The sequence below is a fragment of the Cinclus cinclus genome, chromosome 3 (genome assembly GCF_963662255.1).
Source record: "Cinclus cinclus chromosome 3, bCinCin1.1, whole genome shotgun sequence".
NCBI classification, from domain to species: Eukaryota; Metazoa; Chordata; class Aves; order Passeriformes; family Cinclidae; genus Cinclus; species Cinclus cinclus.
Window position 1 is genome coordinate 57,427,327 of NC_085048.1, and position 21,800 is coordinate 57,449,126.

The window sequence follows — 21,800 nt, forward strand, 5'->3', positions numbered from 1 at the left end:
CCTGATCAGGCATATGAAAAATAAATGTTGATTACAGGGAATTTCTGTGAAGCAAAAGCTGCAGATGTCCAAAGATCAGCCTGTATCTCCATTTAACAAAGAATCAGAAGTAATTGAAAGTCCCTTTTGTCAAACAATTAACAATAGGGAATTTACCACTTGTGTGTAATTCATGACCACCTCATGGAGTCAGTGGGTTGAGAGGAATCACGGCCAATTTCTATCATCCTCTTGGCGTTCTAGAACAGAGTGCAGAAACCAGGAGAACAAGGTACCTGCTATGTGGACTGCTGACAGAGGGTCCAGGCTGTGAGAGACTACATTTGCCCCGTGGCTGTTTGCAATGAACAGGGGGTAAAGAAAGAAGAATGTTCAGTCCAGGCAAATAAAGACAAGCTACTGATGAAACTAAATTAAAAGTGCAGCAAAGGAAACATAAAAACAAAGAAAAAAGAAAAAAATCAAATGAAGTGACCAATACCCATGAACCAAGGAAACTGGCTTTTCTTTGCACCTAGCCGAGTATGAAAATTATTGGAACATACATAATGAATTCAAAAGTAACAGTTTAGACATTATGTCTATGAACAGTAGCTCTGGGCTTTAAAAAAGTCTCTAGAAATTTAGTTCAAGTAATTTTAAATATGAAAGAGATGTTATCTTATTAAGTGGAATATGGAAAAATATATAGATTTAAAAATGTACATGCAGAAAAATTAACATTCTCAAGGAAAAAAGGTCCAACACCCTCCTTTGACAAGCTTTGCCTCTCCTCCACCCCACAATTTTGAAGGCCAAATAACTGTAGGGGCATTCTTGCACTCACAGCTATTTGCTGGACTATTTAACGCAGTTAGATGTTTATAATTCTGACTGTATTTCTTTTGTATTAGTATTTATTTAGCATATTTGGCACTGAAATTCTAAACAGTATCACTTTAGTCTTCAAAATTGTGTGGGTGCAGAACCCAGAAGTTTGAAAACCACACCCAAGAAATCACACAACTTTGCTATGAATTATGGAGGGGGGAAAAAAAAAAAAGTAGTCATGTACATGAACAGTACAAATTAGAGACAGAAAAATCCTCATTAAAATTAAGGTGAAACCTATCATAGTTCCACATGTTCTCTAGACAGCGATTTATTGTAAAATACTTCTCCATTTCCTGTAATGGTCAGGCAACCTCCAGTTACATCTGTGATACCAGATTTATTAGAAATTATTTATGTTTAAATTTAAAAGATAAAAGCATTGACCACTGAAATAAAATGTTAAGGTTTATATTCTTGCTCCTTTGGAAAAGCCAGTATTCCTTTACATTCTCATACTAGCATATAAAAGGAAACTAGTGAATGTAAACAAAAATAAAAAAAAAAATCAATTTCAAGAGCCATAAATTTATCAAGACAGAACTTAGAGGCTTTACAAAAATGTGAAAATGGAAAAATAAAACAAAACCAAACCAATCTGATTGTCTTAAGAACTAAGGAAAAAAGCAAATTAATCAACCAAGAGAATTGCAGAAAAAGACAAAATAATTGCAGTTCCAATTTGGGCTCAGAGTATGGAAGTGTTAAGTACTAGGCATGTATTGCTACATTTCTTGAATTTTGTGCCAGCGATGTAAATGGGCAACTCCAGAGTTGCCACCATAGCCATTGATTAGGTCCTGCACAACTAGCTGGTTTGAATAATGTTTTGTGCCCTTCAGCTCTACTTAGCCATTCATCCAAAGTCTCAATAAGACCATCTGCAACCTGCATCAGAAATGACAAAAAAACCTTATTGAGATTCTTGATGAAGCAGCTCTGAAGAGAAGGCCAAACAGAAATGGAGGACTGATTATACCAGACAAGACCAGACTTTGGGGTGCTGCCATCACTAGAGCAAAATACAAGAGACACGACATGCCATACCATGGTAAACCAACCACACTGACAGCCCTGGTTTCAGATAGTATTTACCACTTCTGATTTCATGCAGCATGGGATATGCAGCAGGGTTGGGGAAAGCAGCTGTGTTTTGCATTTGGTTTATGCCATTTCCTTTCCTAACAAGTGAGAAGGGGTGACTTCCAGCTGGCTAGAACTGCTGTAGAGATCTATAGCTCCCACCCAAGAGGTGGAAGAAAATAAATGACACGAAATTACCGTTCTCTGTCTGCTTGGAGTGCTTCTTCCAGATACAGGACTCACTGAGCCTGATGTGTCTAATTCATCAGAAGACCATGAGGACAATTCCTAAAGTTCAGAAGGAACAGAGCTCAGAAATATAGCAAACTTGCTGTACAGGTAAGCAAACAACAAAATTACCCCGAGTGGAATTCCAGCAGAGTTGTTTGCAAGGCAAAGAAAATAAAGCAGCTAAATTTTGTCACCAAATTTTAAAAGACTAAAGCATTACATGTTTTTCTCTGTCAGCCCTAAAGGAAAAGGAAAGCAAACAGTAATTAAAACTTAATTTGTTTAGGTGACACATTTTCCACCAAAATCAACACAGGGGAAAAACCAGTTGTTCTTTAATGGCTCGGAATTACAATAAGAGTTTGGTACTACCAAGATTTTAATTAAACAGGTAGAAATCTACTAGAGGGAGGGAAGAGCTGAGTTCTTACGCTTTAAATATTCTGATAATCCAAGTCCTTTAAAAATATGTGAACTAAAAGAGAGCCTTGAAATCTTTACTCTGTATCTGTCACTGCTGGCAAAGACACATGTGTAAGTCCCTCTCAAACACCTGAGATACACAACAACTTGAAAAGATCTGGACTATAGCTCAAAGCCTAAGAGGAACATATGAGGGACTCCTTACCCTGGTACAGAATTTATTTTATGCTTTTTTTCCCACTCTTTGACAGAGTACGCATTAACTTCATTTCCATTGACAACTGACACACTGTAATTTTCAGTACTGCTACTGGAATAATTATCTCATATACTTTGCCAGCTGACTGATTCAGTATTAGCAGGGTAAACAAGAAGTTCAGTAATAATTGCCACACTAAATAGAAAAAAAAAAACAAACTGAATTCAATCCCCCTCATATCAGAAAAGATATTTACATGACAAAGTTTAAGATTACTTTATGATATTCAAGATTACATGTTCCATCTTGATAAGCACTGCAAATTACAGAAACAGAGCAGCCAATAGCAAAGATCACAGAAAGGCAGTTGGAACTGCAGGAAACACGCTCAGTGAACAGAAATGAATAAAAAGACATGACTTACCAGCTGACTACTTGAAATGTCTAGAATTTTCTCTAGGTCTTTAATATGACGTGTGACCTCTTTCAAGAGGAGCTTCAGTCTGTTTCCAATGACATGTACCTTTTCTTTGGCTTCAAGACAATCCTTGCCTTCAGCATTGACTAGCAATTGGCAAGACATATCTTGCAGTGACGCCACCTTCAACTGAGACTCCAGCAGTTCACGTCTGATTTGCTGTTGCCAAGGCAAGCATCAAATTTTTTCAACAGCAGTCAAAAAGAAAAACCCAACCAAAAAAACCCAAACCAACCAACCAACCAAAAAAAACAACAAAAAAAACCAAAAAACCAAAACCCCAACCACAACAACAAAAAAAAAAAAACAAGCAAAAAAGTAGAACTCACAAAACTCAACATTTTAAATTAAAGAAATGGAAAAAAAAGACGCAATACAAATTTCTAATCTGACAGGAAGATATACAGCAGCCTAGTAGCTGCCTGAGATTTAAAATCACACATAGTGTTACTAAGGAAAGTGAATGGTGCTCCCTACCAAGGTAAAGTCAATCACTGATGCTGGTCCCACAGCTCTGTGTTAGCACACAATGTACAGTGCTAACCCTCACAAGGAAGAGAAATCTGATTAGATGTTTTTCTGGTGATGTGTTTTGGGAGAGAAAGGAGTGATTATAGTCCTACCATCAGAAGTCTGTGATGATCCTGCAGTATTTCTGAGTCCAGGTTTGGATTGATGGGCACAATCTCATTTTTTCTTCTGTCAATATTCTCCAACCAAAGCAGCAAACCATGACTCAGTTCATGGAAATCCTGCAAATGATGAATCATGGTTTTAACAAGGTAGCAAAACATTCCAGTCAAATTCAGGTTTTCAATTTATCCTCTGATACCTTCTACTTGCCAAATAAAATAACTTCCAAGAAGTATACAATAGAATATTAAAATACTATTCCAGTGTAAATACATGTTTTAGGTAGTGCAGGTGTACCCTTGAGAAAAATATATACCAAAGCTGTGTTTTCGCTTTCACAGGCAAGTTTTAGACAGGCCATGAGCACACCACATAACTAAATGGTTTACACTTTCAGTATGTGGGCAGCTGACAATTTTCAATAGGCACAGTACAGACCTGGCACTGTATTAATGCATCCTGCAAGGAGCCACGCCAGTCTTCAATCATGCTGCACACGTGCTCCCAGCGCACGTTCATCTGAGACAGGCGCTCCTGAAGCTTCTTGCTCTCCTCGCTGTCAGACTGAGTGAACTCTGAGCTGCACAGATTGATGGACAAGATGATTGCTTTGCGGTTATCAATTGCCTTCTGCAGCTCCTTGATGGTAAGACAAAGGGAAAGAAAGAAAGAAAGAAAGAAAGAAAGAAAGAAAGAAAGAAAGAAAGAAAGAAAGAAAGAAAGAAAGAAAGAAAGAAAGAAAGAAAGAAAGAAAGAAAGAAAGAATAGAAATTGATAAATCGTGACTTTCAGAAATACCAAGTAGAGAAGGCACCACAAGACTGCAATGATTTGCCATCAGCAGCTGCAGAATGATACCATATTGTAACAGTCCCTTTACACTGGATATGACATTTCTGGGCTCACTCTGTGACTCTGCAAATGTTCACTCTTTAACATCTACTAACATTTTACTGTGAACATAAACAAAGCAAGCCAATTAAACTCGTAAAGTCTTAAAAGCCTGAAGTCAGAGTTGGATTTTAAGGATCTGGCTCATGTTTCAGATATTTTAAAGACAGAATAGGTCCAACAAAATTTAAAGATGTAACACAACTATATTTTAACTCACAATAAAACTTTTGCCCTCAATTCTCAGTTTTGCTTATAAACATGAAAACCAACATATTTTCAAGTGGAAACTGCCGTCATGAGTATTTTAAAATAAAAGCTTTTACTGAGAGAAACAAAAATATACACAGAATATAAAGAACTTCAATTTATAGAAGCACAACTTGCATAAAAACTCAGATTTGTTTACATTGGAAGCCACAAAAGAAACCCCACCTCTCTTGGTTAAGAGGGTACTAATGGGCTTTCCAAGAGAGGATGAGATAAGAACAGAATTCTTATGAAATGCCCCATTTTCCACCTTCTTTACAGCATTCACTTAAAAGCATGATGTCACAGTAACCTTTGCAGTACTTATGGCAGCTATATTTGGATTACAGTGAAGATGAGCATTGACAAGCTTCACATGGATCACTGCTGGTAACAGCCTTTACTGTGTTCACCTCAGCCCTGGCACGAAGCACAGTGCATTTTGACATTGGGTCCAATATTTTCGTGCCCATGCTTGTAAGATACTAATAAGTGAATGTGAAGTCGTGGACTACCATATTCGCAGATCTTTATAGATGTGAAATATACAAGAGAGATGAAAAAGTAACAGTCAGATCTTGAAGCATCTGAGAAGAAAAGGAATATTGCAAAGGGACATCAAATTTTTCCTATGTTGTACTGGGTACCTTACAACTCCTTTGGACTCCTGGTTGCTTCACACAAAGTAGTAATGTCTCAGTGAGGCATTTCTTTTGAAGCAGCTATTTTGATGCCAATTTGAGTAGAAGAGAATTGATCTAACTTGGCACTGTTTTGTGACATTTGTGTGACATCAGGAGTTATCTGTACATTCTGGAATTACAGAATTGCCACAGAATCACTATCCCAAAGCTTCATTTGGATAGCCACTGGCACATTCTCCTTCCAAAAGGATTCAAAAATCACTTTCCCAGTTACTTCATCAGCAGCAGCCCGCTATGCGAAGAAAACCAGCTGCAATTACTGGAAACCTCTTCAACATACCTGTTGCACTCAGCTTTAGGAGGTAACTCATGGAAAAGAGAAACAAAACTCACTTTCAGTTTTTTAATTCTGAGCTCAATAGTTTGTATGTCCGTGCTGAGATCAAGGTGGTGGAGCTTCTCCAGTTCTTCTTCAGTTTCTCCCAACCAAGCCCAGATGCTATTAAGGTCGGAGTTGAACTGCTGCCATTGCTGAAGATTCTGCTTCATCCTCAACTCCTTGCTTAGAGCTTGAGCCTGGATTAATTCCCATCTTTCAATTACACCTGGAATTATAAACACCAAATCCAACAAAAGCCAAAAAAACCCACTAGCTACACATACACACAATCGCATAAATTGAATACTGTTCAGAACAAAAAGAAGCTCCGTAAAAAGCCTAAGTCACAAACACTAACAACTTTAAAAACTAAGTTAGATTGAAGAAAGTGATGTTGGAGAGAAAGAATGAAGAACCTGGATGATTCCAGTCAACAGGCAATTTTACTGCTTTCTAATGTCAGACTTCTATGAGTAGAATTAAGCTATTACATGCAGGTCTCTAAAACAGGTTATGCTGGCCAAAAAAGACATCTTAAATTATCGGACAAGTACAAACCAGACAAGAAATATTAATGTATCTAACTAACCACATATTTATTATTTTCATTGGTAGTTGTGCCTATCACAGTTTAATGGTCAGACCTCATTACATTTGCCTTAAATATCGCCGATGCATTGAATAAACACCTGCACTAGAAAGAAATAAATGAGGGGCTATTTCTCCTTGCTATCTATCTTGAAATGTTAAGGCAGAAGGACAAATTGTACATCCCATCAACTTAAAATTTACAAATAAAAACCCACAACAAAATAAAAGAGACTATATGGATAGCATATCTTGTCAAGCTAAGAATGGAATGATGCCTGTAATAGTCTCTGGAAATGCACATTTTCACAATCCATGTTTCACAACAGAACCTCTTGTTCTACAGCTGAAGTTTAAAAATTAGTTAGGTAAATACTTCTGTCAGGGAAAATAAATTTCTTTACTATAGGCAGATAATCTTAGAGGTGAAAGCTAGTATTAGAAGAAACAAATGATGCTAGGTGTTTTGTACAGCTATATAAGCAACCTTTTTAATGAGAAATCTTACAACAAAAAAATATTGCATCCACAGGGACCTCCTGAAAGGCTTAGGGTTATGCCTCATTATATGAAGGGGTTCTTAAAATGGACTTGTACGACTAAACTCTTCATATGGCATACACAGGGAATACGTAGTATTCCTTACTATTCCTATTAAAAGATCTTAAACAGAACATGGTAACAGACAGTCATGTAAATGTATATGCCAGCAAATAATACCAAGTGTTTATTCGAAAAAGCTTTTCATGTCTGCTGCTCTCCATAATTGCTGCTCATCAAATGAACTACATGTTACTTACCAGCTGTTTGTGTTTCAGTACTGTTCATGTTAATGAGTCCTGAAAATTTTTCTTCTTCCTCCTTCAGTTTATATCCAAGCTTTCTTACTGAGTCTATGCTTCCACTGCATTCACCTAGCAGTTTCATCTGCGTTAACAAAAAAAATATTCCTTTTCAGTATGCACTGTACAGGACTAATTGTATGGACAGTGAGAATTACAATTCAACTTCCAGAAATTTCCAAAAGTATAAGTGTGAAGAAAAAGACCTATTATTTTAACAACCTGCGCTGATACTACAAAAAAGGTATATGCAGATGATAGAAGCCTAAAGCATAAGTTAGACAGAAATAATTCAGCACCCTTATGCCAAATCATTCTAGATGTCTTAGGTGCCACCTTTTCTAAATTTTAAGACACTACAGCAAAGACACTAGAAGACCGATAAAGAAAATTAACCTAAATGTGGAAATAAAAACTATGCATCCAAGCAGCAAATTTTTGAAATATGTCCTTGATAAAATTATTTGAATGGCTTAGAGAGATATTTATCCTTCAGAACACCTGTCTGAGAAAAATCTTTTTAATCAGGGATTCCATACATGCAACCTTGCTTATATGATGCATGTTTAAAATTCGTTAGCAAGAGAAATACTGTGTCTGAAGTAATAAAACCTGCTTTTAAAAGCAGAGGAATTTCAAACAAGGGTATCATAATTAGATGGATAAAAGCACGTATGAGAAAGTACTTCTCAGTATCTGAAAAATAGGAAAATAAATTCTTTAGAGTCACGTTCCTGTAATCTTATGCTATTGTAAACACACAAATAACATAAACAACAACAGCATGTGGTTAAGGGTAGTAACCACACAAGTGAGTCTGAGAAGCAGTAACAGCAAATTGCTCTGCTGAAGCAGCTGCATTTCCTTCAACGGCTATGCTAGGCTCAGGGTGTGTATTTGACTGGGGCTCCAAGCCACACGCACATATCCTTTGTAAGTGGAATCCAGTTCTGGTCCTGTAGGTGTCTTGCTACGAATGATGTTTTCTGTTTGCTGTATCTGGAAGCGACTGGTGTCCAAGGCTTTGTCCAGCTGTCGGATATGTGCTTCCAGAGCACCTGGTTCACCTGTACCGAAACCAAAAAACAGGGACTGTCACCCCAACTTTTCCAAAGTTGTTTTTTTCCTTGTCCAGGCAGAATAGATATTAGAACACTATTTAGATTAGACAGTGAAGGAGAAACGTGGCGGCAGTGGTATGAGTGGTACGATGTCAAAGCTAAGTGATAACCAGTCACGTTAGAGAGCGTTAGCAACCTTCAAAAATGTTCAAGCTTGCCATAAGAATACTACAGAAGAACCCACAGTTTAAAATAGGCTTGAAAAGTATTCTGGAGTGACTTTTCCCGCCATATGGAATGCCTTGTCTTTTTATGAAGAGAAAGTTCTCAGCAAAGCATACTCTAACCTCGCTGACTTCGGGAAACACCTTGATCCCTTTCACAAACATTGTCAAATAAAACCCTGTAACCCAAATCTCCATTTGTATGATCAAAATACATGTAAAATTTTGGTAGCTTCATTTCTCTTTGTATTATTTCTCCCCACTAAAAGACAGTAGAATTTGCATCTCCATGAAAGGATCCTATTTGTATACAATTTCAGAGACTAAAAGTGGTATACAAATACTGTCATATTGTCAAAATCCATAGATGACTGGACATCTTGGAGGCCTGCAGCAACTAGTGCATGACGGCTTTGGGAAATCACACTAAGAAGCAAAATTTATAGCATTTTCCCAATTATATACTTGACAAAGATCATGCTTGCTATATCTACAAGAGGCCTTCATTTAGGCTATTGGGAACCAACATAAATATTTTTGAAGCAGGACTAACTTGTAGTTTCCTTATAGGGGTCAACTGAATTCTGTGATATAAATTAGAAACAGACAATTCTAATGTGAGGCTGGCTGCAGCCTAGAGGACCACATGAGATCCTTCTTATCCATATTCTATCACTGTGCCTGATTTCCATCTGTTTGCAAAGACAGTTTGAATATATTCATAAAGACACAATTAAAAACATGAATAGAGAAGGAGAGCCTTCTGTCCACCTAATTATGGAAAATGTAGCCTCTGGGATGATTAATCTTTTTGATATACAACACCACCTCACCCCACGTGGACAGGACAAAATGCTCAACACTGTTTTTTGCTCATTACTTTAAAAAATTTTCATGGGTCAGAAAACTAAACACACTTTTTCCATAAGTACTGCTATTACTTATACCCTTAATCAATAATATTTCTCTAATTTGGGGAGTAAATAAAAATGGATGGTGAAGCTGAGGCTTGTGTCACAGACACTAATATTTTAATTGTTTGCTTTTTGCAATGAAGTCATTATTTAAAAAGAGGAAAACTGTGAAATCATGAGAAAAGGTATTTGCAAATGCTTCTATTTCCTCCAAGAAAATAACTGAAAAATGAGACAGAAGGTTTATTCTTGTGCAAAGAAAATAATTTTCCAATATATGAGACTAAGATAAAGACAACTCGACATTCTGATCACAACTAACCTAAAAATTTATATCTGCATGAGAATCCAAGATGTGCCTGTGTTAAAAAAAAATGCAAACCTGAAAAATTAGGTATTGTTCCATACCTTTTCCTTCTGCCTTAAGATGCAATGTATTAAGTCCAGTTGATGGACACCAGAGAAAAAAGACCAATCAGATCAGTTTATTTTAGTTAGCCAAGGTGGAAGTGATGATACTTCAGACATCATTGATTCCATGCCCCCAATGGTACCTTTAAGCACAGCAGTAAAGCAGGAGGATACTTCTAAGTTAATATGCCAATGCTGCCATGTAAGAAATATTTAACTTGTAAGTTGCGAAAAGATAGCAGGTGCTAGGAAAAGAGAAAGAAGTTACGCTTGTGCACCATGGTATTTGCATCTGGCTATGCTCAGACTTTTATGATGCCTACCAGAGATATTTTTGAGGGCGTTTTCTGTGAGTGTTACATAGGCCTCAAGAGTTTCAGGGATCTCTACATCTGAAAAAATAAAAGCACAATCTGAATTGATGGCTCAGCAATGGCTGTCTCCTTACAGCAGGAGTCCTTTTCATGGGATGGACAAAATAAGTTGTTCCGATAGCAAACATTCTCTCTGGAGAAGGTAAAACATGAAGACTGAAACACAGGGAAGACGCTACAAAATCTCTTTAAGATCCAGGCAAACCTGACTCTTTCCAGAGCAATGACCTGGAAAGCAAAAGACAGCCAGAAGATCAGAGTAAAATACACTGGTATGTCTTATCCCACAACTAGCTCAATTTGGGCACTCTCACTTGTTAGGATTTATTATACAAAGAACACTTAGAAAGGGTTTCCAGCTTCACTGGAGAGCAAGACCCAAGATCCCACCTCTGACTAAGCACTCGTTTGCTGGAGTCCTGCCTGCATCAGGGCAGAGTCAGGATTTACTTAAAAACTTGATGATTTTCTCTGTGGGTCTCTCCCACAGCATTTCTTCATTAGTTTATTCTGCACTTTTTGCCGTATCCAGTATAGTTTCTCTTAGTCAGAATTAACTTAGCACACAGGGCTGTTGCAGTTGACATATCCCATCTGGCAGGCCTCACGCACAGATACACAGCCAATTCTCTGCCATATAATGTACGCCAGCATTTTCCAAGGCTGTCATCATCCAGAAATCTCCATCACCATCTCCAAGGCCAGAGGGCCACTGAGATCACTTAGGAAAAACTATTTGAAGTCATCAGGGACTATTTAAAGCACATTTCCATTAGAATCTTGGGCACACAATTAAACGTATAACATTTGCCTTTGTTTTTCCTCGGGGAAAATAGAGCACTCAGTCTGCCACCACACCTGTTATGCCAGCTGCTCCTCTCAGGTAGAAGTCTTTTTCTTGTCCTCCGTCTTCTTCTGAGTGCAACGCCCGTGAGACGGCTGTCTCCAGGTCCCTGCTAAGGTCATAGTCATGATCCCACTCCAGGGGGATGGAGTCCACGCTCGCGGGGGTATCGCGCCCCGATCGCTCGCTCCTCAGCGGCTGGGAAAGAGGCAGCGAAAGGTTGGAAGAGGGGTGCGGGGAGAGAACGCTGTCCGCAGACTTGTCATGCCAGCGTATGTCAGAGAGATCTGCTGATTCATCCAGATCCACCTCTCTGTCAGAGAGGTCGTGCTCGTCATCTGTTAGCTAGAAGCGTAATGCAAACAGAAGCATCAATGAAACCTGCAGAGGCACTGCATGGTCAGCCTGGGTCAGTGAAATAAAGTAGCATTAGTTGACAGGCGCTATGGTGGGGGTTTTCCTTTTGCGCTTTTCCTACGTTATTTTTAAGGTGTACTAAAAAAACAAAACAACAAAGCAGATCGGAGTGCCAGCTCGTTTCAATTACTTGAGGCACATGAAGTCTCACATAAGGCAAATATTTCCAGACTTTTACTGATGTTACTTCAATGCAAATATTAAGTTAGAAAATCATCTGGAATCAATTAATGGAAAGCATATGTAATCTTCATCATGAGTATTGGTCTCACTATGCTATTTCATATTTTGAAACCCCTGGATTTTGTTCCTTTAATTCAAAAGGACTTGAGCTACCAAAAATTGTTTTCCTTTCACTTTCTTTTTTTGTTCTCCTTTTCCCCTTTTGATCTTGTATTCAATTCTGGTGACAAATTTCTGTCTCTTCTGATGAGAAAAATAATTTTATCATTGTGGGTTTTTAAAAAAAAAAACCAAAAACAACTCCCTAACCTGCCAGTCAAACTATCTGACAGTGCAAGGAGACAGTCTTATGACCAGTACCACAGTGCTACTCCCATGAATAAAGCTTTATAAATCTCCAATTTGCAGGAATTTTCATACTGATTTACAGAAATTCCAGATCCTGTCTGCTTACTCTCTGAGCAGGACACGAATAGCATGCAATGAAAGGGAGGCAGATGGTCAGGGTTACAACAAAACTTAGCCAGAGGACTTTTGGAAAGTTACTTAGGTTTCATTTCAACATCTTTCCTCATTCTCACATTTTTTAAAATGGCAATGAACCAAACAAGTTAAAACATATGTAAATATACACACAGGAAGGCGGATAAGTTTCTTGTGATAGCGCTCCACACGCCCGAAGACCTCTTGGCAGTAACGACGCAGCTCATCGAGTTCTTCTTCAATCACAGCTGCATCCAGGGGCTCACTTTTCTCAATTAGTTGCTCACCTTGCACAATTATCTGCTCAATTTTGTTGTTGTTCAGGGAAATTTCTTGCTGGAAAGCCTGTGTAAAAGAAAAGCCCTTGCTTTATCAACAAGATCAACACAACAACAATCTGGGCAATAAAAGATGCAAATGTTAAAGAGTTTTACAGAAAGAGTGGTGTGGGTAACAAAGAGGGATTGTGCCAAATACTCTCATCATGAGCAACAATGAGCAATTAAATTAAATTTAGCATTCCACAGTCTTTCAAGCCAAAACCAGTGATACTTCATGGTTTACCATCTCATTCCTTATTTGTTGACTTTGGGAAGAAAGTTCTTCTCTAAACAAGCCATGCCAATGACCAAATGTCTAGAACGAACACAGACTGGAAACCTATCACAGTGGAATTTTGGATAATGTGATATTTGGTCTTGTTCTCTCCAGATAAGGAGTTCTCTGGGGCAGAAATGGTTGAGAAGCCTAGTAATTATTAGATATTAGCAATAACGGAGACTTCACATAAATATTTTTATTAATATTTCCTATTTTGATGAGGAAAAGTACACTATCACCCCTGCTTTTTCTTTTTACATTTTTTACAGATCAAGGATCTTCTACTTTGACAAGAAGTGCATCCTGGAATCTGACATAACTCATAACTTTTGAGGTTGAAGTCTCAGCCTGCAAGTAAAGGAATCACATCAGGCTTCATTTCTGCATGTTTCTTAAAATTCTTTTCCCACCGTGCATGGCTCTCCCCCTCCCGCGTCCCCCCCCCTCATTTCTTTCATTCCTCCTTCTGTAACTACACAATCATTCTTTACCTTAAGCTGCTTTATCTTTGCTTGGACATCACACTCTGAGAAATGCTCGATGTTGGTCAGCTGCAGGTCCATCTCTGTTAGCCACACCAGGATGCTGTCACGTGCTGTTTCAAACTCCTCACGCTGGCCAATAAAATGCTGGAAGGTGGAAAATTGAGTGGCATAAAATGACCCGAAACATGAAAACCCCCAGCAGTAGTAGGGAAATGACTTTCATCCCCATCAAATTTAAACTCAGCATGCCTTTTTCTTTCATTTCCTACATGCTTTCTAAGGTTCCTTTTTAAGTAAGACCATCTAGAGCTGCAATTAGCCGACCTATGAAAATTATCTTATCTGAGGAAAGTGGTGTGTGATGTCACCAAGCCTATACTTTGGTTACTTTTGACTAAGTGAATCGATGAGCTTTCTTCCTCTTCCAAAGATAGAAATCCCCTCAAAAACACTGTGCAAATGCATTAAACTGAAAGCTGCTGAAGCACCCTTAATTCATAGATAAGAGTAGTGATATTGAAGTCTTAAAAATGGAAAAATACTTTTAGCCTGCGCAGGATGGAGGTAACTCGCTTTTGTAAATTGTCCCATCTCTGGTTCCCCTCGTGAACCATCTGCTTGAGGCTGCCAGCGGAATCAGTGCGGTTCTCCCGTGCCAGGCGCCGATACTGCTTATTGATCAGCTCCAGCTGAGTCAGGCTTTCATGCACTTGTCTCTGGAAAGCCTAAGCAGTATGAACAAAAGACACATTCAGAATTTTAATTACTGAACTCAGGATACATATATATAGATCTCCTCCCTTACTTTGACCCTTCTTCTGCACTCTGACTTATTTAAGCAAATAAATTCCACTAGTTGGAGACATGTCCTGAGGACTACCCTACAGAGATGCTGCCTTCTGATTTAAAAAAGCAAAACCAAAAAACCAAAAAAGCCTCTCCAAAATCCCAAAAACATTTATAAAACTGACACAGTTCACTGAATGAGAAATTGCAACATGAATATCCATTACAAAGGCAAAATCAGTACCAAAAAAAGGCTCTTTTTGCAAAATTATATGCTTTTGTATTTGAGCACAGAAGTACAAACAATGAACATGAAACTCTTCTTTTTTTAAAAAAGGAACAGAAACCCAAGATTCCTGTGGCTTCATTGGATTTCTTTTCACATATTGAATTTGCTGAAATGCAAACATTGAAGAGATTTGAGCAATTGTTTATTCTGAAACATGATGCTAAATGAGATATCTCTTTACATTTAGTATACTGGTATGCAAGTAAGTTTTGTCTTAAAAATATTCACAGAAAAGAAAATGTCACCAAAATCCATGCCAACTTATGTCTAGGCAAATGTTTGCACCATGTACTTTTGGTGCTTGCTCTGCTGTTACTAGAGCCACAGAGACTCAGCTGAGGTGCACAGCTGCTTTTATGTTGTGACTAGCAGTCACGAAGCTTGGAGGAAGCACCTTGTAATGGAATGACTGAATTAATACTACTATTACTACTACTGCTACTACCACCACCACTACTACTACTACTACCACCACCAACAACAACATAATATTTTTTCACAAATCTACTTGTTTTTATCTTGTCACATCATCGAAACAGAGAAGCATTCAAAGGAAGACCCAAAAACCTAGATTATAGATTATAGATTATATAGCTCTCTTTTGCATACAAGTAGGGTTTGGATCCCACCGTAGTTCTACAAACTTCCTGTCTGATATTCCTCACAATGCAATAAAACAGTCTCTTCCAAAACTAGACGCCTCCCTTAATAAGGACTGTAGACCTGAGATAGCCAATATACTTCTGTGGAGAAGGTTTAATTAAACACATGGGTTTTCTATGTAAAATGATATACACTTCATACAGTACCATTCAAAGCTAAAAATGAGACAAGCGCATTTCTGCTGTAATACCAAAAACAAAAAAAGGAAGTAAAGGAACTGGGTGGAAAAAAGATCGAATTCTGTAGAGTCTTCTCAACATAATTGTCTTAATTGAATGGCCATCAAATTGTGTAGGGGACAACAAAATAGGAGGTAATGCGTTTGCAGCTAGGGTGAAATTATCAGTAGAACTGAATTAATTTAAAATTGCACGAGTATTCCTATATTGGAAGCACAATTCTGACTGTATTTACAAGGATTGAGAAATCTAAAAGTGTGCAGTTGCTGTTTCACCTGCTACCAAGACTTCTCCAGCAAGACAACAGCTGTTTATTTTTGCCTTCCATTTTTTCATCTCAGTTACACAAGAATTTATCTGTTGCATTCCTTCCTGTTACTGCGTTTCTTTTCTTCATAAACTACTGGAGAGGAAGGAGTTTAGTTTTGTACAGTGAAGTCAGCAAGAGCCACCTCTGACCTCAGTACTCAAGAATTCAAAGGGTCATATATGGTCTGATGAGCTCTTTTTGTTATGTGTTGTTTTTTTAATTAAAGTGCAGATATGGAGAAGAAAATAAAATTTAAAAAAAATGCTTAGTTAAAGCAGAAACCTTCTGCCTCTGCTAGTATTTGCAAGCGCTGACTTCATACTGAATTCACAATGAATGGACTTGAATACCACATTGCCTTCCTGCTATTTGGTAGGCAGAGAAATCAGGTGTTCAGGAGAAAAAAAAAAGGAAAAAAAAAGATGGAAAAAATAGAAAGAACCAAACTACAAGGGAAAGAGGCTTTTGAAAAGGCTACACTGTTCTCTTTGCATCTTGGTCCTGCTGAAACCCTATAGACAGTAAAAATTCCACAAGTCTGCTGCAGAGGAAAAGTCACCATAACAGCTGAGGTTCAATGAAACGGACTTTGGGCAAAGTCAATTCAGCTATAAAAATCAAAGAGTCAATATACTTGTGGTACAGCTTCTCACACAGAGACTTACTAAACTAGAGATTTAAATCCTGATCACCACATAACGGAACAATGGGAAGGAGGTCTGAGGCAGAGTGTTTGTGTCCAGGAAGGAAACATTTCTATACCATGGCAATCTACCTGGCCATAATGAAGTCTGTGCAAAACCAAAACCTGGCCAGTACATTCATAAATGTGAATACCAATTATAGAACACAGTACTTCACAGTTTATGCCTTTGATTTAACAGTTAAACCAAAACCTATCAACTGTGCTTAGACAGTTGCATTTCTTCTTCACAGCAAATACCTTACACTGCCAGACTGTTTACGGAATTGCCGAAATCATTTGTTCGCTTTCTTCTCTCCCATCTTGACATACCCTTTGCAAATATGAATCCAAGAAAAAGATTTTCCTCTGTGACTCACCAGGCAATGTGCATGTGTGCTTTACACACAGGCTTACAATCCCTTTTAACTATCAGACAAGCCCTCACATTGCAGTGGACACAACTGCAGACACAGTGGAGTCATATAACAAGCTCCTAAGCAATGACCAAAAGGAGAGCTTGTCAGTCTTGAAGCATGTTTAACTTTTTTAAGACACAGGGGACACCATGTGGACAAATAACAACATTTGCATGAACATGAATTTCATGTATAAGGACCCAAAGGGTCCTTGAAGTATATATACTTCATATATACATATGCAAGTATATATACTTGCAGAATATATGAAGTATATGCTGTAATATACTTCAGACTTCAGAGAGCTAGCTTCAGGAAGTTATGGAAAGAAAAGGAGGTATAAAATCAAAGCAGAACTAGAACATGCAGCATGCATTTGAAGAGGCATTTGGTGAAGGGAGATCTAGTAAGGCTCTGGAACACTGACTGACTGGACATATTTAAAAGCTGCAGAAATAATAAAAAGGTGAGGAATCTAGCTTTGGTGAACTAACAGTGGAGGCACTTCCAGTTGCCACCTTCCACTGTCATTTTATCTTAGGAGCCTGCCACTGAAGACAGCTACAAAATCATCAACTCCACTTTATTAATACAGCATCTCTTCTGTAACTTGGTCATGGGAAGGAAGAACAGCAGCTGGCTGCTGCGATGTGATCAATATGTATTGAATTTCAACCACTATAAATCACCTCAAATTTCTTCAGCTCTTCCTTAGCGACAGTGTAGAGGACACCAGAGGAGCTTGGGAAAGCAGCTGTCCTCTCAGAGGCTTTTAGCCACTCTTCAAATCTAGAGTAGTCATCCAAAAATTTTTGCCATAGCCGCCAGGTCTCTTCAATTCTGCAACAGATAATGGAAAATCAGAGAATGCTTGGACTGATGGCCAGTTGACCTATGGAACTTTTACCTGTCATCTGCAACAGCAAACTAGCACTGCACCAGACAGTAACTGACTAATAATATAAATCAGCCAGCCAGACTGATAAACAGACCACAGAGAAGGCTGGCTCATTCCAGACTGAGCTAGAATAAGATGAAGGCATTTTTTTTTAATGCATCTAATTTTGGAATCAGTGTAAAAAAAAGTTTCAAGTTTGTAATGGGAACTCTAAAAAGCTGAGCACACACTAAATAACTTCTGAAATGCAGTATCAGTGACATCAGTAAAGCTGCTCTTTATAAAAATAACTGTTTCTAGTACAATAAAGATCCTAAATACTGATAGCTCATTTAACTTACCAGTACAAATCCACTAAAGCATAATGTGTATATTCTAAAAAAGTAAAATAGCGTTCCATGCATAGCTCCACATTAACTTAAAATAGTTCTGAATTGATGTGTTGGACACAAAGTTATGAAAGCCCATGTATGTCCAAGACAGACTAGGTTGAAGATAGAACTTATAAACGTAGTTACAAGTAGAACTTGTAACATAGAACTTATAGATATATACAATTCAAGAATTTCCATGGCCATAGGATAAAATTAAAAATATGAATCTCTGGATTCAAACCTTAAAGCAATAAATAAAATCACATAAAAGAAACAAAAACCTTTCCTAAATACATTAAGAATATCCCACAAAATGAAATATCATAAAAAGTTCAATTCAGAATTTTGAAACATCTAATTCTTCCCAGAATTTTTTATATGACTGTATAAACATGACAGAAATAAGCTTCATAACAAGTTCAAGAAAATATCTTAAATGAAGGAGTTTAAATCTGTAAACATGTCTCATTACTAAGTCAGCACATAGCATATTGCATTGCCCCCATATCATTAACCTACATCATTAATGCTTTTGAAATCACCAAACTATCCTGTGTGGGAATAGAAAACAATGAGTCTTCTGCATATGATGGTCTACCAGTTACCCAGACTAAAGTTACCCAGTTACCCAGACTACCCCCAAGAATCCTGGGTGCTGTGGCCCTCACTTGCTCAGCACAGCTGAGCCAGGTGGACAGGTGAAGAAATTCCATGTAAGTACTCAGCCCTAAAATTCCTCCAAATGAACAAAATTAGATGTAAAAGAAACTGCTGAGGAACACCAGCTACATATAAACCTATTACCTGGAATAACATTCCACCCATTCAATAACTAGTTTCCCATCAATCTCAGTAATTCTTGCGTAAATTTAAGTGTTAAAACCTCCCTTTTAGGTCACATTTTCTAAATCTCTTTGAGTCATTGCTATCATCTAAAATTTCTTTAGTTTCTCTCTCATCATATTTATGAAGCATGGGAAATAAATCATTCTGTTGAAGGACCTGTGAGTGAAATTTGATGTTTGTTATCTGTACTTTGTATAAAGGCATGTGCAACCCAAGATTTCATTTTTTAAATAGAGGCATAACAGCTATTGGCTTCTACTCAGTGTATGATCTTTTTCTGAACCTTACACTCTTTTATTCAGTGCTACAACCATATAATAGATATCCCATCCAGTATTTCTGCCTGTGGAAGGAAATACTAATCTGTAGGTGTTTTAGACTTACTTAAGTCTCCTTTCCATTGACATTGCACAAATATTTCTCCACCTTCTGTCCAGATTGCGTGTAGCCTGCTGGATAGAGTCACACTCTGCTTCTGTGGCACAAGCATCACAGTCATGAAGAAGTACTTCACACAGATTGAGAACAGATGCCACGCCAGTGCTGTGTTTCTCTATGTCCCTCTGGAGTTCCTGTAGGTGAAGAGATTAGTTCTTATGAGAAATTGCAAAACATGCATCCATGCAAATGTATTTATCTTCCACTTATTTAAAAAAAGAAAGAAGCTTGCAAACAGAAGAACAACATCCAGTAATACCAGTTAAGAGAGTGCATCTACACAAGTGGTGATGCAATGTTATCAATGAGGCCAGGAGACCCTGGCAGCATGCACAGCTCTCCCAGGGACTACAAACACCAAACCATTAACTGGGACAAACTGCCAGAGCTCTGCATGCTCAGCTGAGCATCTTTCACACACATTTAATCAACATCACCAATAAATGATAGAATTATTCTCACCCCTTTCCCATTATCACAGAGAATGTAAAGCAGAAGTTAGTAAGAGAAGTGTGACAAGGAAATACATGTACTATGTACTGCAAGGGTTTGGCAGAGGGACCCTTGATGAACATGCTGCTCCCCAGGTGAGATAGCTTCAAAGTGGCACGTTTGAAATGGAGATTGGTAGCAGCCATATTGCAGTGCATGTGTAAAATATTTTTCTTCCTTCAAATTTCCAGTTCTATAGTATTTTCATTGGAAATGGAAAACGAAAATTCCAAACACCTAAAGAAAAAGCACTCACACTGTCTTAGCACTTACATTGATCAGTATTATTTTTCCTGACGGTTTCTTGGTTTCAACAGTTTGTTCTACACTGATTATAATGTTTCTGTTTCCTCTAGAATTAATATTTCACCTTAGTTTTGATTCCCAGATTCAAGTTAAGACAAACCACAAAAGTAACTGTCTGTTGCTGTTGGATCAGTGCAGCGAAAAGAAACTTTGCTTGACTTTTCCCTACATTTGTAATAAATCATCAGAATATTAGATGGAAAAATCAGTATGGACAATAACTAAGCCAAGACAACCTAATTCCGATTGTGACCAAGAAATACTAATGTAACTACATTATGAAGTGCTATATTGTATCTAGAATACTAGTTCAAATTCTGATTCAGATGAAGAAAGGAACCAATAGGATGATTAGCGATGTGGAGGTTTACAGAGGAGAATGTGACAGCTTGAGGATGAGTAGAGATAAACTACTCTGTAATTTTGCTACTGAAGTCAACTATGGCATGCAAAGGAAAATACAGTGTCAATACATTGTGTCTACACATATTTAAGGTCTAACTAGAAGAACTTTTCTTACAGCTAACAACGTGACATCAAAATGTCTTCCAGCAGGAAATGAATATTGAATAAATAAATATGAATAGATGTTGAATTTAAAAACTCAGGAAATTTGAATTAGGGCAAGGTGGATCTATATCAACCTTTTTTTGTTGTTGTTTGTAATAACTGGGGTTTCACTTAATGAAGTAATTTAGTTATCTTTTCAACTAGAAAGTTATTTTGTAAATATCTACTTGAGAATGTCAAGTGGAAAATCACAATCTTTTCTTCCCCAGCAACAGCCCTCTCACTTCACTTGCCTGAAAAATACTTTCTTTGTGATGTCAAAATACTTATTTTTCTTTCTATCTGCCCTGAAGTATTATAGAAGGGTGGATACTATAATCAGATGTCATACTTTATGAAACACACACTCCAGATAGCTATGAGACTTGAGGTTAGGTAAGTTCAGGTAACTCTATCTCCTTTCTAATGTTTTAGAATAAAGCAGTGGTGAGAACCATGGCTCCTGAGCATTCCTAAGAATTATGATTTTTTTATTCACCTACAGAACACTTCCACAAGCAATGTCTAGAATATTTCTTCTCAATATTCTAATATTTATTTCCCAGATTTTAAAAAATTATTATGTTTATTAGAGAACATTAAGCCTTTGGGTTAGTTCACAAAGGAGTGTCACTTTTATGCACTGCTGTCACCCATATACAACCTCTATTTTTAACTTTATTTGCCCAGAAGCAAACATCATTTTTTCACATTTCAAGATGTAGGAGACTGAGAAAATAATCAAACAAGCAATCCTTTAAATGAAGTTCATGATCTGAGGAAAATACTGCATTGAAGTTACCCTGCCTTCCCCCAGGATATCCAGACTCAACTGTAATTTTAATTTCACTAGAGACCAGCAATATGCAAAGCTGATGCTTGGCTGAAGCAGATGCTGAGAAGTAGATAATGGAGTTTCATAAATGGAATTTGTCCCTCCTCTTTCACAACATAACATCTTCAACCTAATTTTGCATATGAACAACTGGGAAGATAACACGACCTCAGTGGAAGATCAAACATGGAAAAGACCACAAAGTCGCTAAAGGAAGAGACAGGAAAA

General features: G+C 37.7%; 1 protein-coding gene across 2 annotated transcripts in view; it reads right to left on the reverse strand.

Annotated features, from left to right (window-relative positions):
- SYNE1 (spectrin repeat containing nuclear envelope protein 1) overlaps positions 1–21,800 on the reverse strand; it is a 291,206-nt gene that overhangs the window by 7,558 nt on the left and 261,848 nt on the right. Inside the window, exons 3-17 of one of the 2 annotated variants that reach the window (XM_062490037.1) lie at positions 19,337–19,524; positions 17,524–17,674; positions 14,049–14,231; positions 13,513–13,650; positions 12,575–12,766; positions 11,353–11,683; positions 10,444–10,512; positions 8,435–8,577; positions 7,469–7,595; positions 6,095–6,306; positions 4,356–4,556; positions 3,908–4,036; positions 3,231–3,443; positions 2,152–2,241; positions 276–334 (exon numbers count right to left, since the gene is read on the reverse strand). In XM_062490037.1, the coding sequence (XP_062346021.1) occupies positions 276–334; positions 2,152–2,241; positions 3,231–3,443; positions 3,908–4,036; positions 4,356–4,556; positions 6,095–6,306; positions 7,469–7,595; positions 8,435–8,577; positions 10,444–10,512; positions 11,353–11,683; positions 12,575–12,766; positions 13,513–13,650; positions 14,049–14,231; positions 17,524–17,674; positions 19,337–19,524 (2,426 nt within the window). The remainder of the gene's footprint in view (positions 1–275; positions 335–2,151; positions 2,242–3,230; positions 3,444–3,907; positions 4,037–4,355; positions 4,557–6,094; positions 6,307–7,468; positions 7,596–8,434; positions 8,578–10,443; positions 10,513–11,352; positions 11,684–12,574; positions 12,767–13,512; positions 13,651–14,048; positions 14,232–17,523; positions 17,675–19,336; positions 19,525–21,800) is intronic. The other variant, XM_062490036.1, reaches the window with a different exon arrangement.